Source organism: Cottoperca gobio, chromosome 5 (assembly GCF_900634415.1).
Source record: "Cottoperca gobio chromosome 5, fCotGob3.1, whole genome shotgun sequence".
Taxonomy (NCBI): Eukaryota; Metazoa; Chordata; class Actinopteri; order Perciformes; family Bovichtidae; genus Cottoperca; species Cottoperca gobio.
Genome location: NC_041359.1, coordinates 22,602,079 through 22,619,120, shown reverse-complemented (window position 1 = coordinate 22,619,120; position 17,042 = coordinate 22,602,079). Strand labels below are relative to the sequence as shown.

The window sequence follows — 17,042 nt, the reverse complement described above, 5'->3', positions numbered from 1 at the left end:
GAAGAAGATCATTGAATCAAAGTTATGACATGAGCGTGCAGTAAAACATGCTTCAGAAATTAAGAGGTTTTTTTATTCAGTCTTAAAATATCAGAAACAGAGGAAATGAAAAGACACTAACTTCAAAGTTCAAACAGCAGTGAGACATACGGTGATGAATTCCTGAGAAATAGATGAGTCTGCTTCTTATTTTCTCACTCTGAATGAATTGCTTGTGTGCAGCGCTAATTAAACTTTCTGTTCAGAGAGAAAACGTCAAGCACGGACGACTCCCTCGAAACGGAGCAGTTTCATTCATCAAATACGCACACTGCTCTGAGAAAGGGGCATAATAATACATTAATACATAGATGCCACATAGTTTAAATAGAGGAAATATAAAATACTTATATGCACTTAAATTGCACTGCAAATTGTTCTTTATTTCATGTTGGTCTTTTTAAAACGGGAAGATTTTAATGCTCAGGGTCCAGATGGAGAGCACTCTCCTCTTCTGCAGGATCTGTGACCAATACAGGAAGACACAACATGTTAGTCTCTCATAAGTTAAATATTTCATGACTGCTATGTGCAAGTGATATTAGCTTCAATAAATGACTTTGTTCAGATGCAATTGTTACTATGAATAGCTGATTTGGCCAAGCATCACTTAAAGATTTAGAGGTTACAGTTGTCCTCACTGTCAGAATCCAGGTTGATTTTCAGGTTTGCCAGTTTTGACACAATGTCATCCTCTCCTTCTGCGTCTTCAAAGTCAAATCCAGTGTAACCCTCCTCCTTCACACAGTAGCTGATGAACCTGCAGATGAAAGATCACAAAGTAAACCAGCTGACGAAAGGATGTCTGAACATCTAAAGCTCCATGGCAAACGGGTAACTGAGGAAAATCGCATGTTAAACTCCAGAATAGCTACTAAATCAGTGTCTGCAACTGAAATATTACTATATGCTGTATTTATAGACAACGTTCTGCCTCCCAACACGGCTCCTGTGGCCTGCTTTGCCTTACTCCTTCCAGGTGGAGTCCTTGTTGAGGATCACAGGGTTTCCCACGACTATCAACAGGGACCTGGCTCTGGTCAGGGCCACGTTGAATCTCTGCAGAGGAGATAAATACATGTATAAAAATAAAATATCCTGCTGCTTTCATTATAACGGCATATGAAGGAAGGAATATAGACAGACCTTTTCATTGTCAAGGAATCCAATGTTGAAGTCTTTGTCCATCTTGACGTAGTTGACGCTGCTGCGGACGGTAGAAACCATGATGATCTTCCTCTCTTGTCCCTGAAACTCCTCCACAGACCCCACCTGATACCGTGAGGGGAAACAGCCATTTTAAATCACACCGTTTGAGATTGAACACAATCCATATGTATTTAAATCACATGTGTGCATGGACGGAGAGAGAGAGAGAGAGAGAGAGAGAGCGAGAGAGAGAGAGAGAGAGAGAGAGAGAAGAGGACAGCAGCATTACTGACCTGGAGTTTTTTGAGATCACTCAATTTCTTCAGAGCTGGGACGGACTTCAGGGCTCTTTGGATTTTCTCGACCTGTTAAGAAAAGAGTTAAAACTCTTCATCACGTCTCTAAAAACACAAAAGGAACACCGCGCCGCAGACTCACTTGTTTCCTGTAGGGGGAGATTATGCCAATGTCTTCAGCAGAGAGTTTGGGGAGACCATTCTTTCCTTGCGTTTCCATGAGTTTGGTGAGGTAGTCGACCAGAACTTGAATCTCAGACACGTTGAAGAAAGAAGGACTGTTGGCCTCTCTCTCGTCTTTCCCCATCACCCCGTGGAAGATCAGTGGGAAACCCTGTAGTGAAGGGAGCGTGAGCAGTGGTTTACATGCTATTTGGTGATCGTGTACTTTGTTTACACTCGGTGCGGTTTAGTTGTCGTTTAATCTCTGCTCACTTTTAAACTTCGTCAAAGCTCGACTGTCTTGAAATAAGCAATCCTCTTCATACAGCCCTCCCAGAGCTTTTCCCTTTTACCCTAATGAGAGCTTTGATTTTATTTTATTAGAAATCCAATTTTGCCCATTTTGTTTCTAAATTAGATTTTTTCTTTCGATAAAAGATGTAATTTGTTGTAAAGACCTTTTGTCTCGTCTTCTGTGACGGTGTACGGCTGGCGTCTGTGTTCAATCCATTTAGAAAATATATAATTAAATAATATGATATCGACTCTAATTCTAATTAAAAAGGGACACAATTTATCATCGCACTTCCATGAAGTTGGGGGACTTTTGAGTAACAGATTAGCAAAGAACCAAGTGTAGCAGAGGAGCATCCTGACTTAAACTCCCTGGTGCTTCCTACACTTCCCATAATGCAACTCAATAGCATCTGTTGTATAAATTAATTGTGACCACCAATGAACTTTTCCTTCTAAGGGATATATAACTAAAGCTTAGTTGGTCAGTAACATGTCCAGCCAAGTTACATTTAACCACAGTAAGATATACTTTTCACAATGCTTCACGCTGTATCGGGGTTATGTTGGTATTCAGATCATTTCAAAAGGTTTTGAGGAATCAAAAAACTAAATTTCCTTGCGGCCACACCTTTTTGGGAAGGTGTTTCCAGTTGCAGTAGGCTTCACGCTCCCACTGGTCAGCAAACACCTGCAGTTCATTCTCATAGAAGAGTTTATTGGGGATTTTCAGAATGGCAGCATGAGACCTGGGGGAAGAATAAGAGTTTTAATCAAAGAAATTAATAACAAGCAAAATGGAGGTGAAAACTGAAAGTAGGGCCGAGCAACATGATAAATATTGTCAAAACGATATAATAAAATGTGTATCTTATATATACTTTTCTATATTGTTTCTATTGTGATATAGGCTAGGCCAATATTATTTTTATATATATATATATATATATATATATATATATATATATATATATATATATATATATATATATATATATATCTATCTCAGGATAGAAGATAGAAAGACGCACCTGTAGTTTCGCAGCAGTTTGGTGACAAAGCGGGTGTCAAAGTGTCCAGACTCTTTACTCTTCTGATATAAAGTGTTGTGTCTCATCAGCCTCTCAAGCAGAGAAAGCCCTGTAGAACATCATTGTCACAGCATTACATTTATATCCTTGAATCGTGTGGTTAGGTTAAGACACAATAAAGCAGAAGCAATAACTACGACCATAGTGTGCAATGCAATACATCAAGACAAAGTAATGTAATGCCTCTCGTCTCACCGAACCCGTGCTCCTCTGCAATCGGAGATCGAAGGATTGGTCCCAGCTGCTTGGGATCTCCTGCGAGCACCAGCTGACCCCTCTCTGCACTGAGCAGACCTGTGCAAACCAATCAGTAACAAGATGCATCACTTTCACCCCCCCCCGTGTAGCTCTTACAAACTTACACTCTGACCTTTAAATCACACAGTAAGACTACCTAAAGTAAAGCATTGCAATGTGTAAGGACGGGTGGATGCGTCTGTGCTGCTTAAGCTCGAGATATACTCTCTGAGATGAGCTGGAGTCTGGAAGCAGTTAAAAGCTTCTTTCAGACTCCTGGGAAAGGCATTTCACATGTATTTTAAATCACCAATCCATGCTAACTTTCTGTCTCTACTGGCCAGGTTTGCAAAGTTGTGAAAAATGTACAGAGCTAAAACAAAATAACTCTGTCATCTACATTCCTCCTTCTGTCACTGGACTGATGCAGCGCACCGATCGCCTGCTGTTGGCAGCGATGAAGAGGCTGTGGATTCTTTCAGAGAAGAGACAGGAGGAGTGCAACGCAAATCTGGATCAAGTTCTGCCCAATGTCTGAGGAGAAATCTGTCACAGGCAGGGTTCCACTTCTCCTCTCCATCACAAGACCTCATAGTAAGCGAGTACACCCTGTTCTTTACCGTGTGGCAGAATTGATTTATAGTGTCCTCGCCAGAATAATCAGTGTAAATATAGTTAGTGTGAGACATGAGAAGACATCAAGAAGGTGTGAAATCTTGACCTTTACAGTTAACCCAATATGATGACGAGGAAGAACAATGTATGTACGCTTATCTCATCTCATCTTAGAAATAGTCCTCTGTTCTTAACTCTTTCATCACTGATAATTCACACATTCAGCATTTACCTGCAATGGCAATGACGCACTCTGGCTCCACAGCCTGGCCTCCTTCATCCAAAAACACATGGGTAAAATGGCCGACAGGGAACGCTCCAGACAGCCTCAAAACACAAACACACAGCAGAAATGTAATATGCAATATGGTGTGTAACGCTACACAAACACTGAATCATTACTGTGAATGCAAGCAAGCGACCTACCTGCCAGCTGTGACCAGAGTTGTGACTATGATCGTGTATTTCATCAGCTTCTCTCTCTCTGGAAACACAAACTTATCTTGTGTCTCGTCCCAGTTACAATACTTCTGTAAGAGCCAAAAGATGAGAGAACACGCAAGAAAAATGGAGTTATTATACACCCGTCTCAAGTTCAAATCTGTTGGGAGAGAATGTCGCACCAATAAGAGCTGCTTTATGGCCAGTGACCAGATTATCCTGTGGGTGTATAAATGCCAGCCGACGCTCACCAGCAGGTTCTTGGGGACAGTCCTCGGGTCTCGGCTGATGGCGTACATGCGGTAAATCTTATGAGGTTCCATGTCTTCCATCAGTCTCTCACAGAGGAGGTCACATGCACTGTTTGAAGGTGCACAGGCGAGGATGCAGGCCGACGTGTCTGCCCTGCTGACCTGTCGACGTAAGCAAAGTTAAATTCATCACAAGTTATTTTTGATGCTTTTCTGATTTTAAATAATATCCGTGTCCGTTTCGGTGGCAATGTCTTCTTGTGTAAGAAAAGAGAAGAGCTCAGACGAACACAGAAATCTGTAGAAGATTAACAATATAGTGTTTTTATTATGGATCCAATAATAGTCAACAATAACCTAGAATCCAAGGCGACGGCATCGTCGGGGAAATAGTCAAAATAATAATAAGCGAGAGGCTGATTAAGTGTTCAGGGTCTAACTGCAGACTCATAACAGCCCATCTTCAACACTCAATACCTGATTCATAGCTTCCACCAGAGTGATCGTCTTTCCAGTTCCAGGAGGCCCAAACACAAGGTGAGGAGCGGGCTTCGATGATCCGGCTACAATGCGCTGGACGGCAGCACATTGCTCCGGGTTGTTCTCCAGCTTATGGTTGAACATCCTGCAGAGTAATGTGAGAATTGGATTTTCACACCTTGCACATTGGTGAAACACAAAAGATGTGGCGCCGAGGCTAAAATAGGGTTGAATTTGGGAAAAACCTTCAAAAAGTGTTGATGAAACTTCATCTGTATGTGTGTGATAAGATGATTTACTGTGGTATTTGTCCTCAGCCAACATAACCCTCCATATTTGACCCATATCTACACCAGGCAAGTTTATGGATTCAAGAGGAGTTCATACTCTCTTATCACCAATGCCAGACAGTTCAAGCTTCTCTGCTCCACAAGTACATGAGATACAGCACTTTAAAGTGGTTAGCTTTATGTGTTCATCCATGACACTACAACTATGAGTGATTTGGTGTTCTGTATGCATGAACTGTATGTGTATAGGCACCGGACCTGAGTTTAGGCATAGGGAGAATAGGCTCCGCTGCACCAGACGGGAACAGCACCTCCTCGAGCTTATGTTTCACCGCCAAGTCCACCGCACGATGCTGCAGCTTCAGGGAGTACCGGCTGATAGTGAACTCCACGTTGAACTTCATGTTGCTGTTAAAATCCTGCAACAATCTGACATGGGAGGAAAGTTGAGAGGAAGATTTGTGTTAGGGCCGTTATTCACCGTCTGAGACATAAAGTGGCTTTCAGACAGACGAGGATCTGCATCTTCTCACCTCTTAGAGAAGCCCAGCTTCACGCTATCCAGCTCCACTCGGTGAACATATCCGTTGTACACAGTGATCGGCTGGACCGTGTCTCCCGATTTCGTCACCCTCAGACAATCTTCTCGTTGTACAGATGGTCGATTCTCCGCAACACCCGGAACCTAGAAGAATAGAAGTGTTGGCCTTCTTTCAAACACTGAACTTACAGTAGATCAGCAAGCGTTCAGAGGACAACAACATACAAATAGTATAACATCACACAAAGATAGAAGCAGATAGAAAACATAGTATCTTTTAGATATTGACTTTGCATTGCAGCCGTTTAACACAGTAGATGTTTAGCGTGAGGATTCCTTACTCTGAGTGTGAGCAGTTTTGGGATGTCTTTGTCTTGAGTCATGGTTTGATTGTGGAGGTCATACTTCCTGATGTCCACCTCCATCTGTATCTCTTCCAGGTGTAGCAGGAGGTGAAATCGATCAGCGTACGTCTTCATCTTTAAGGGAGATTTGAGGAGATCCCTGGACATGCAGACACACAGACAAACATTGTGATGATGAGGGATTTCAGCCCCGAAAACACTGAGTTAGCTGTAAATAATTAGGTCGATCTCTCACTTCACTGATTCCAGTTGCTGACGGGCAGCTGGAGAGAGGTACTCAGAGTCCTCCATTCTTTGCTTAGCCAGATCCTTCAGATAATGAGAGTAGTTATAGTTTACTAATCTCCCTGCCGTTAGAGGCTGGGCGGAAGACCTGCAGAGAACAAAACACAAACACATCAAGCATGAATCAAACACTATTTCAGTCACCATTCTGGGTCCCTTTGTCGATCAATTTCAAATTACAACCAGCTTCCAAATCAAATATGTGGACTGAAATCTGTAATAATAGATTTCCTACTTCTGGGGAAATCTTTACTCAATCTGATCGGAGATAGTGAGACGGTCTGCTGAGTTGATCCGTTACACTCTAGTCATTTTTTAAACTAAGGGGCCAGCATGATTTTGACTCGTACAACATTGTAGGACTGACAGTGGGCACTTAGACTTAATGCTGCTCCCTCTGGACCCACAAGAGACCCCACAATGTACAAAATCTCTGGCGTTCCCCTTTAATAACCAGGCATAAAAGTATTTGTTTTTGATCACGTACTTCTCAGGAAATACTCCCTCCACTGTCACGTTGCGAACAGGCTTGTATGTGACCGTCCGGAATGGTTTGTAAGGAGACACGGGCCCCAGCTCCACAGCCAGCGGGGTCCTGGCTGCTGCTTCCATCTCCCTCACAATGCAAAAGGACACGGATCCTGGCAGATCCGGGGAGAACTCAAAGTACATTGTGGCTGGGAAATATCCATAGTGGTTCAGCATGTACCGAACCACAACCTCATAGCTTTCTCCTGCGAAAGAGAGGAGGCAGAGGAGGAGCTGTGAGCATTTATTACCGCTCTTTGGTTCTTTGCTAATAAAAACAGAGAAGAGGAGTGTTAGTGGTCTCACCAGGAGAGAGTACGAGCGGGGAAGCACTGGTCACTCTTCTCTCATCTTCCAGAGTGAAACAGCTCAAATTTGACAGGGCAGTGTACGAGTTGAATTGGATGCACTTTGTGCCCTTGTTTACGATGCGGAACCTGAGGAGGAACAACTCCTTCAGACGAGGCACAGTGAAATGAACCTTTCCGTCGGTCGCAGCGGGGTCTGAGGTGATCTCAATGCCGCCCTTGTCAGCTGTCAACTCTTTCCTGTGAGAGCGAGAGCGAGAGAGAGAGACATGATCAGGCTGTAAAGGATTTAACTATAAGTAAAGTAGTGAGTACATCCGCCAGTACAACTACATGACTCATCACCCTGTTTCCTCCCAGCATTCACCTTAACTGACCCTAGTATTGCATGTCATAAACTGGATGTGATCACCTCTTGATATAAAAAGTAATAAAATGTCATGGCAACACATGAGTTAATGAATAAAATATTAAATAAAATACAGAATAAAATACCTGTTCTGCTTTAACTTGCGAAGGACTTTCGTAGCCAACTTTCTCTTGGGGGTTAGCACGGGGGCCACAGGAGTTGAGGGGGCAGAGGAGGATGAAGGTGCATTCTGAGGGTCAGAGCCGGGACTGTGTGGCGACTGAGGGGCCCGGGGCCTCCTCCACTGGTCACAGAACACCCGAACCTACAGCAGGGGTTTAAAAATAACATGTTGCTTCCTCATTTTATTTTTGCCATTTCTGTATTTTCACAAGTACCTGACTAGTTTCGTTCCCTCGCAGCAATGGACGGATTATGAGACAATTGGTCCCTGGGGCACAGACATGCAAAAGGTCCCACCACATCTCAGACATATAGGAGCAGGAAACTCAGACTTCATAACGGTTTATGCGCGCCTGACACTTTGCATATGAGAAATGGCAGCGCCTCTTACCTGAGGTATGGCATCTATGTAGATTATACCCTTTTTTATGTTGACTTTCTTGAACTCCTGTAGGGCATCGAGGACATCGGAAAATGGAGGGTCTTCTATTCCTTCACTGTGCACATAAACATACAGAGGGAGTGGTTTCATACAGAGAATAAATGTGCATTGCACACGCGCTTGTTTGCCAGCCTACCTGTTCTTAAATCTCGCGTAGCTGCGCTCAAGCTCCTTTCTGGTGCAGCTGGATCTGTTGTCGCCCAAAAAGTCAATAAAGTCCAGTCCGGATTCAAGCGTCTCTTCAGAAGACATGATGATGTGTTACACGCCGCTGGTGACTATCGACTGACTCAAATGAGGAAGTTCAACTATCACCCTCAATTTCCTGAAGAATGACTGCCGCTGTTTGTGTGGATGCGCTAAACATTTCCACATGTTACACTTTGCGCGACTTTTGCGCATGTTTGCAGCATAGGGCAATTACACCTTTTACACCGGTGTCGATTTCTCATTAATTGTTTTACGCTAAATTCTCCATTAAATTATATTTAAATCAACTATTTCGCGCAGTTTAGCGCAAAATCCGAGCTGGTGGACAGTCTCCAACAGATACCGGAAGAGAGCGTCGGAAATGGTTTTACACGAGGAAAACGCAAACACCTTCGGGACAGAACAAAATACAATAGTCGAAATGAAGAACTTTAGTGCGTAGTCCAATACTTTCATATACATTACAAGGTTTATCCGAATTTAAAATGTCCCAACGCGACTTTTATGGCGAGTCCTCTCGCGCAGACATGCTATTGTTGACACTCCCTGGGCTGGAGACAGCAGGGCACATACAGTCATGTGAAATGGGCGTTTCCATCCATTTCAACATATTATATCTTTTTATAATACCAAAATACACCTAGCTGCATTAAACGATTATATATCTTTACCGGATTATATTGACAACAGGTAAGCTTTTAAATCTCATGCCAAAGAATATGCAACGTGTCTACATTTCGCACACTTTCACTTTTGCAATCAATTAATCTACTGAATCTATTATAATTGTTCTTTTTGTCTGGCCAATAACAGTCCAAATCCCGAATATTAAAACATTTGCAATTTATAAAAATGACAGCAAAAAGCAGTAAAGTTTCACATTTGAAATGAGATTCATTGATAATCAAAATGAAGGCTGCTGTAATGTGAAACTACTACATTGCTCCTTTTGCTCCTCTGTTCTTATTGTTTTCTTACTCCCTATCTCACATATGTTAGGGGGGGGGGGGGGGGGTTTGACCTTTTGCTATCCTAGTTGTTTATGGTAGGGGGAGGCAGTGAAAAGATAAGGAAGCAGGGGGGGGGGGGGGGGTCTGTGTTTGATAAACAATGACCAAATGGATCAAAGCCAGGTCCGGTTTACAGTATTGTTCCCATGTCCTATTCTTGACCCCGATTGGTCACCTGAAGTGTGTGAAGATGAGACCACATAATAAAATACTTTGGACCTTTTGAGCTTTGTTAACAGAATTTCCACCACAGCTGCAACAAACTATTATATTCATTATTTAATAAAACAAAACAAAAACAAATGCAGTGTTCATGCATAAACATCGTTATGTATCCATGACTTTAAGAACATTAGGGTCATTGGTTCAAATCCCCCAGCACTACCCCACCCACCCAAGAACATCCTGACAAGCTGCAAACCAAACTCAGTTTTCTATTAAATTAACAAATGTAATTTAATTCATCTAACTATTTAATTGTATCTCACTACATTATAGTCTTTTCTCAGGCTTTCTAGTGGGGAATATTACATTTTGTTTAAATTAATTAATGTTTTGCCTAAAAGCAATGAAATGTAGTCTAATAAAAGGAATGTGCGTTAGAGTGTAAATCCATCCTCAGGTCAATAACCCCGTCAAATTCCCAGAACATCTGGTGCCCAGACGCTCGAAAAGAAACTCCACACATGATGTAACACACAAATGATCACCATTGCTTGAAGATCATATTTTTATTTCATGAATAATAAATGTACTTACAGTTTGTATAAAAAATATAGCAAAAGCTAAAAGGCAAACCGCTGGCAGGAGGACACCAATACTTTATCAGTCCAGGGGAGGACAGAGGGATTATCACCAAAAATGTCTCAAGGACAAGTGAAAGAACAAAGTCAGTGAATGGGAAAAGAAGAAAACGTTTATACATTGCCAACAACCCTGCGAGAGGGATGCAAACATAGATCTTCAGACTAAAACTGTGTAGTTTGGGGCTGTCGAGTGTCTCCGTTAATATTTCAAATTGCATACAGTATTTGCCTTCTGTTAATAAAAAACTATAGGAGGTATTGGAAGCTCTTAAAGAATATCGGTTATGTTATATAGAGGGGGTCGATTAGTCGCTACATGAAAGTCAAGAGGTTTTGGGAGGATTTACGTCCATTTTGAAGCACTGAGGGATCAGAAACTTTGCTTTGTTTAACTTGTGACTTTGAATACGAATAGCAGGACATGACCCGTCACTTCAGTGTCACTAAAGGCATCGTTTGTTGAAAAATAATATGTTTGCAAGTGAGCGACAGTTACATCGCTCAATGTAAAATGAAGGCATCCCCTCGTAGTGCATAACGGAAGCGGTCAAAAAGAAATCCCAAACAAATGTCTCTTTTAGCAGGACACATTGCATCACACATGTTCGCACGAGCATCAGCTTCTCCCCAATTGTGTTTGTCGTCACCGAAACAGCCTCCGTCCTCTAAGCATTCTGCATCTCTTTGCCTATCTTATAGCTGAGGATCTTGTTCCAGTCAATCTTGGTGCGGGTGACTGGGAGCTGTCTGCGTAAGGCTTTGAACGTGGTGTCCGACATTGTCTGATAGTTCTCACTGATGGCCACCTGAAAAAACAACAAAGATAAGTCATGCTTCCTCGCACCATGATGCCGGTTAATTGAACATTTTTGCTGAATGAAAACACAATGTGTGAGACATTGAATTTAAATGTTCTTTTCTTATGAAAGTACTGTGATGATTTACATATGTACATTTTCTATGACATGGCGTGATAATTATAATGTTCAATTTTAGTTTTTGAAATGTGTCTGAATAAAAAGGCAATTATTTAATTACTATGTATGTTTATGGAGGACTCTGTCAGTGATTTATGACTTTCATTGTAGACATGTTGGTCTGAAAATGTGATTGTGACGATGATTGACATATATTTTTGGATTTTGTGGAAGTGTTTGGAAATGTATAAGCAGTATTCTGGATCTGGCTTACTTGTCTTGTATAGTGTGCATGGAAAAAATGACAATAATAAAAACTTCAAAAATTCACAAATGGGGAATACTCTTGTTATTCCTAAAGGACCGGGGTGTAGGACTTCGTGACATTGAGAGGTGAGGTTGCAGTTTGATTTCACAATTTGATTCGTCTGTTCTGGTACAAGGCGGTGCAACATGGACTACGTGGCAAAGACCCAAGCCCCCAGGAAGTGCGCCAGGCTTTGATAGTGGCTAAATCCTGGAATTACAACTTCAGGGTCCATCACATGATGCCATGTGGCCCAAAAAGACCTTAGGCCATAGACTTACATAGGGAAAGAAACATCTGTAACTCAATTAAAAAAGGTTTTACTAAATCACACGCGAGAACACTTGCATAGCCCTTATTTAAATCCTTAGGTCGTAAAGGTTGTACAATGCACTAATAGTACAATCCAGAGTTTTCATGCACCACTAAGCAACTTTCATATGAATGAACGGGAGCCAGCCTCCAACGCTGTATCCATGAGGACCCGCACCCTATGTAGATATGAAGGACTAAGCTAACAACTATTTCTAGTTTAGGGTTATTTTACACTAATGAAAACAAAGATAGAAATATTATTCAATTTCTGCTAATAAATCCCCATAAGTTCTACACACTGGCCCTTTAACTCCCACATACCTGGTATTCATTCTCTGCATCCTCAACAATTTTCACAAGTTCCTTTGCAGTCTGGCTCTCATTCTACCGAAACATACATTTGTGGGTTAATAAACAACTTTAAAAACACACATCAACATACATGAAATATGAAATACTCCAATAAATCCATTAAATTATTTTGTATCAATGCAATTTAGCTGCGTCTGTGAATCTCCAGCCTTCCTACAGTATATACGACATACAAGTTCAAATACTTACAGACACAGTCAGTGCTTCCTGTACATCTTTGTGGCTGACCAGCTGCACATTTCCATCCTCATAATAATGTACCTGGAGATAACGACATGCACACACATGTGAAACAGAACTAACTTCACAGCTAACCTCATACTACACTCGTTAGTTACTGGACATACCTGTATTTTCAAGACTCCAACCACCTGTGCTGTAGATTGCGAGACACTGAACTTCCATTCAGATCGGCAACGACCGTTCCTGGAAACAGGAAAAGTCGAAGAGTACAGTTGAAAACTGATCCAAAACAAATCTAACACATCGCTGCCTCGCGATGCACCAACATAATTGTCTAAGTGAATTTTATTGGGAAGTTTAAAATGAGGTTTCAACTTACCAGAAGTTTTTAGGCTCAAATTGATGACCCTCGATACAAGCGATAATGGTCTGCTGGCCATCGATTGTTTTCCCATAAACCTGAAGCAGATAAAAACAGGATGAGTGATTCATGAGTAACGCTGAACATGGCGGCGCTGCGGACTGGGAGAGCTTACGGTGCAAACTCCACTGGGGTAGTGCTCCTTGACGTAGGCCCTGAGGGCAGAATCACAGGCGTCTCTCCATGACCTGAGGGCTGACTCGCCCTCATGGGGCTGGGGGTCGCTGGCTTCTTTTCTCAGGTGGTCAAACTTGAAGGAGATCTTGTTGTGAGGGTCAAAGAAGCGCCCATTACCCAGATCTCCATGCTCCGTTATCAGGACCTACAGAGAAAACCTGCCGTTACTATCCCTGTTTACTCAGCAGTGTGTTAATAACATAGAATAATGATTTTACTAAAACGCTTGCCTGATCTTCATATCCTTCAATTTTGGCAAGAGTGAACTGATCCATGTTGTACTGGGCAAAGGCACTGTATCGAAAAAGAAAGAGCACAACCACAAGTTGTGTGAACATCCAGAATATCATTATTTCCTATAAAATGATACATTTAAAAAAAGAAGACAATTACGAAACTTACTGAGCCGCGCCCTCTCTGAGAAGATTATCATTGTTGAGCAGTATTCGCACATCTGAAAAGAAGAATTAAGATTGGAAAGTCTTTGTTTTCCATACACATAAAAATGCAGATGTCAGTCACAAATAATGCTCACCATTGAAAACTTCATTGAACTCTCCTGGAGGAGCGTGCATCACAAAATTAGCTGCAACACGGACCTAGAAATAAAGAAAACATCTCGTCATAAAACTTAAAAATAGTAAAAAAGGAACCTCATCATTGAGAAACACTATCACTAAATACAGAGTGTAACTTATGGGTGCCGTTCCCCTCCTGCTTGAGGAAACTGTGGTAGAAGCAGGATACCAACAGTCTACTTAATCACAAGACAAATCTGCTGCATGTTTTTTGGAAAATCTAGCCAAAATATTCTCCTTTGAGATATTGCAGGTGGTGTTCATGAGCAGTGAAAAACATGCAAGCAGCCACTAGAGTGAAGCAGAGCGCAGTCTGCTAACTTTCTTGGCAGCAGGCTTGTTCGCTCTATTTGGGCCACTCCTTAGATGGCGAGCAGTGTATGTCACCCAAGGGCTTTTCTTAGCAGCCAGAATGCAAGTGTAAGCATGTGGTGTCAAAGCCACAGGGTGAAGAAGTGGTGGCAGGTACTTGTGCTCTCATAAGGTGATACTCAGTAAAGGACTGTTGGCTCTTGCTGGGTTGAACACAAATCAGGCAGTACATAGAAAAGTGGAAGCAAAGTGTACTGCCAAAAGAGAAGTTGCAATATAATTTGCATCCCTCATTTACGACCGCCACAGCTTTAACCAGTCCTACATCCTAATGTCAGTGCCACATTAAAGTGTGGCTGTGCCAGTGATGCCGTCTGTCAGACAGACAGGGTTATTAAGCCTCCAGGCAGCAGCTGGCAGTGACCTACAAATGGCCTGTCCAGCTGAAAGGGCAGAGGGGCATAACAATGAGTAACCTAGTTTAACCACGCTCCTGAATAGTCGGTCCATTCAGAGCCCAGAAATCCCTGCAAGGCACAGACAATGCAGTTCAACTATTTGAGCGTATGTCTGATAAAGATACTATCAAAAGTAGATATCTAATAAAAAAAATAGGTTCAAATGGGGAAATTTCAATCATTTCACTCAAATCCACTGTAGCAATGTTGGGAGGGGTAAGCCCCTTGGGAACACCATCAACTCTAGGAATGCAAAACATTATTTTACAACATGTAGCAGCATGAGGCAGACAGTCACTGCAAGCCCCAACAACACTGCTGGAAGACTGCATTTGTCAATCTAGTGCAAAAAGTTACAAGCTAAATGCAGATTACCTGCAAACTCGACTAACATGAGTGACCAACTTCCACTTCTGATGTATCAAGAAAAGTATCAGCAGGTGCAATAAGTTATAGTAAACTGGGTGTGGGTGGTGTTATGCTGCCGATCATTATCCTTACTGTAAATGCAGGAAGTAGCTCGACTTCCTTCTGTTTTAGCATTAGCTTATCTTTTCTAAATAGTATAAACTCAGACATCAAGCTCAGTTGTACACGTGTGTTATTGCTTAAACAAAGAGGGCCACATAAGTTATCTAACGTGTGTATTTGGGCACAGAACATACAACTCTGAACTGTCAAACACTGCCTTGGTTTAGCTAGCTCCACCAGCAAACACCTAATAAGGCCATGTTGGCAATTCATGCGACATAGCAAGTGTTTCATAAAGCTCTGATATTAATGCAGACAAAGGTTGAGGATAATATAATAATCGCAGTATTAATTTATAAAGTAATACCTTCTCTTCATCGCTGAGCTCATCGAAATCTGCCATCTTGGCTCAATGAAGTGTTAACAAAGCGACTGTCCGGGTTGCCAGGTCTGTGTGACTCCTCCCAGCACAACCACAGGCCCAACCAGGAAACATGTCCTCCTGTGGAGCTCATTCTCCATGTTGCCCCCCCCCCCCCCCCCCTGAATACACAATACATACATTTAATGGTTAGTTTCAACTTCTTTATGATTATATGTCTGCACAATAATTTGTTGGCAATGAAAATATTGGATCTCAGGCTCCCTTCAACAATACTCAGGCAAGAAAAATGAGACTCTAAGACATAAAGTAGTGCAAGTTAAAATATAAGGATAAACATACATAAATAAAATATAACATGAAGCAGTATAAACTTGTGGTAGAAGGTTTACAAATTAATAAATGGAGTGTTATCAGTAATGTAGTAAATGCATAATGAGAAGTAATACATATATTTACATATACAGAGATGTACACAGTTTATAAAACAGTAAGTCAAGTATATAAAGAAAAAGTGACACAAATAGAAACAACTTCGATGAATACATGTTTGAATGCTGAATGACAAAGAAAATAGTAGTCTTGATTTAAAAAAAGAAAATCAAAATAATTGATATTTTCACAGTTTTCACTAAAGGCATTATATTTATATTTATATTTTTAACATAATATGTCTTTTTCCAAATGAAACTCGTGGTTTATATATTTAAATAATTAATATTACTTTTACATACAATCTGAACCTGACAATATCCCAACCTGGCAACCCTGACGCGTTCACATTCATGTGGGATGAATGGGTGAAAATGTTCATGTTTACGACTTGTTGCGAGTGTTCACATAGTTGGACAATTGAAGACAGATGTATATTAACGTCTGAGTTGGTCGTTAAGATTAAAACATACTGAATACTTTTGATATATTAGCACTTAACTTATATACATTATATTCCGGTGTAATTACCTCATCTTCTGTGAATACCTCACACAGTCAGTATCAATATTTGTTTGGTTTTACAACACAGTGTATGAATATTGGTTGATATAAATACGTAAAAACGTTTAGAAATATGCGGTTTTTGTAGTTGTAATAATTAGATTACGACTTGTATGTTGACATGAAGAATATTTTACGATAACTCCAAAATGACTTGAACGCAGCATCAGGATGCTCAGCCAGCTTCGCAGCTCACGCAAACGCTTGGTTTTTAATTTTGTATTTAATAATACAGCTTCATTGCATTGTGACAAGCCTGTGAATTAGGAGAGAGAAACAAGACAAGAAAGACTGAAAAGAAACGAAAAGGTGTAGGGATGAATAATGAATATGGATCACACAATAAGACTTCTAAGGGCCACACTAAGGGCCACAAACCCCTTAAATGTCATTGTATACAAGGACATCCACTCATGATGTACATTATAAAGGAAGTGTTGGGAGCCCAATAGTCCTGTGGACTCAATCATCTTTAAGTCAGGTCACTCGCTGTATCACTGAGCAACACTGTCAGGCTGCTCCAATCCTATTCAGACAACTTTATTTATCCAAAGAAAGTATTTTCTCAGTACATACACACAACTCCAAAACTCACAGAAAAGGTATCAGTCAGATGCAATAGATCAACATACATAGGTCAATACGACAACGAGCAGCAGTAAATAAAATAAACTATTTAGCTATAGTTCATATAAATAACCACGTTTTAAAAGAAGAATGTAACGGTTATTGAGGTTGATCCAATCAAATAGATTTTTTTCGATCTGTATTTTGAGTTTAC

The 17,042-nt window shown here is 41.1% G+C and overlaps 2 protein-coding genes across 3 annotated transcripts; both read right to left on the bottom strand.

Annotated features, from left to right (window-relative positions):
- Window positions 1–54: 54 nt before the first annotated feature.
- On the bottom strand, window positions 55–9,026 carry mov10a (Mov10 RNA helicase a). Of its 2 annotated transcripts, none has more exons than XM_029431690.1 (22): window positions 8,483–9,026; window positions 8,296–8,401; window positions 7,868–8,046; window positions 7,371–7,612; window positions 7,024–7,270; window positions 6,487–6,624; window positions 6,228–6,390; window positions 5,879–6,030; window positions 5,604–5,774; window positions 5,053–5,200; window positions 4,576–4,737; window positions 4,310–4,413; window positions 4,116–4,210; window positions 3,227–3,325; window positions 2,972–3,080; window positions 2,572–2,689; window positions 1,627–1,818; window positions 1,482–1,553; window positions 1,186–1,311; window positions 1,010–1,098; window positions 681–799; window positions 55–502 (listed from the first exon to the last, which is right to left on the bottom strand). In XM_029431690.1, the coding sequence occupies exons 1-22, from the start codon at window positions 8,596–8,598 to the stop codon at window positions 456–458; spliced, it is 2,994 nt and encodes a 997-aa protein (XP_029287550.1). In that variant the 5' UTR covers window positions 8,599–9,026; the 3' UTR covers window positions 55–455. The 2 variants fall into 2 exon arrangements, with proteins under 2 accessions (XP_029287550.1, XP_029287551.1); XM_029431691.1 differs by having other exon boundaries at window positions 8,120–8,401; window positions 8,483–8,525.
- Window positions 9,027–10,258: 1,232 nt separating this feature from the next.
- On the bottom strand, window positions 10,259–15,392 carry capza1a (capping actin protein of muscle Z-line subunit alpha 1a). The gene is made up of 10 exons (XM_029431692.1): window positions 15,251–15,392; window positions 13,600–13,663; window positions 13,467–13,518; window positions 13,295–13,358; window positions 13,003–13,209; window positions 12,846–12,925; window positions 12,631–12,709; window positions 12,473–12,544; window positions 12,233–12,295; window positions 10,259–11,178 (listed from the first exon to the last, which is right to left on the bottom strand). Exons 1-10 carry the CDS (start codon window positions 15,284–15,286, stop codon window positions 11,038–11,040), a joined length of 858 nt encoding a protein of 285 aa, XP_029287552.1. The 5' UTR covers window positions 15,287–15,392; the 3' UTR covers window positions 10,259–11,037.
- Between the last annotated feature and the right edge of the window lie 1,650 nt (window positions 15,393–17,042).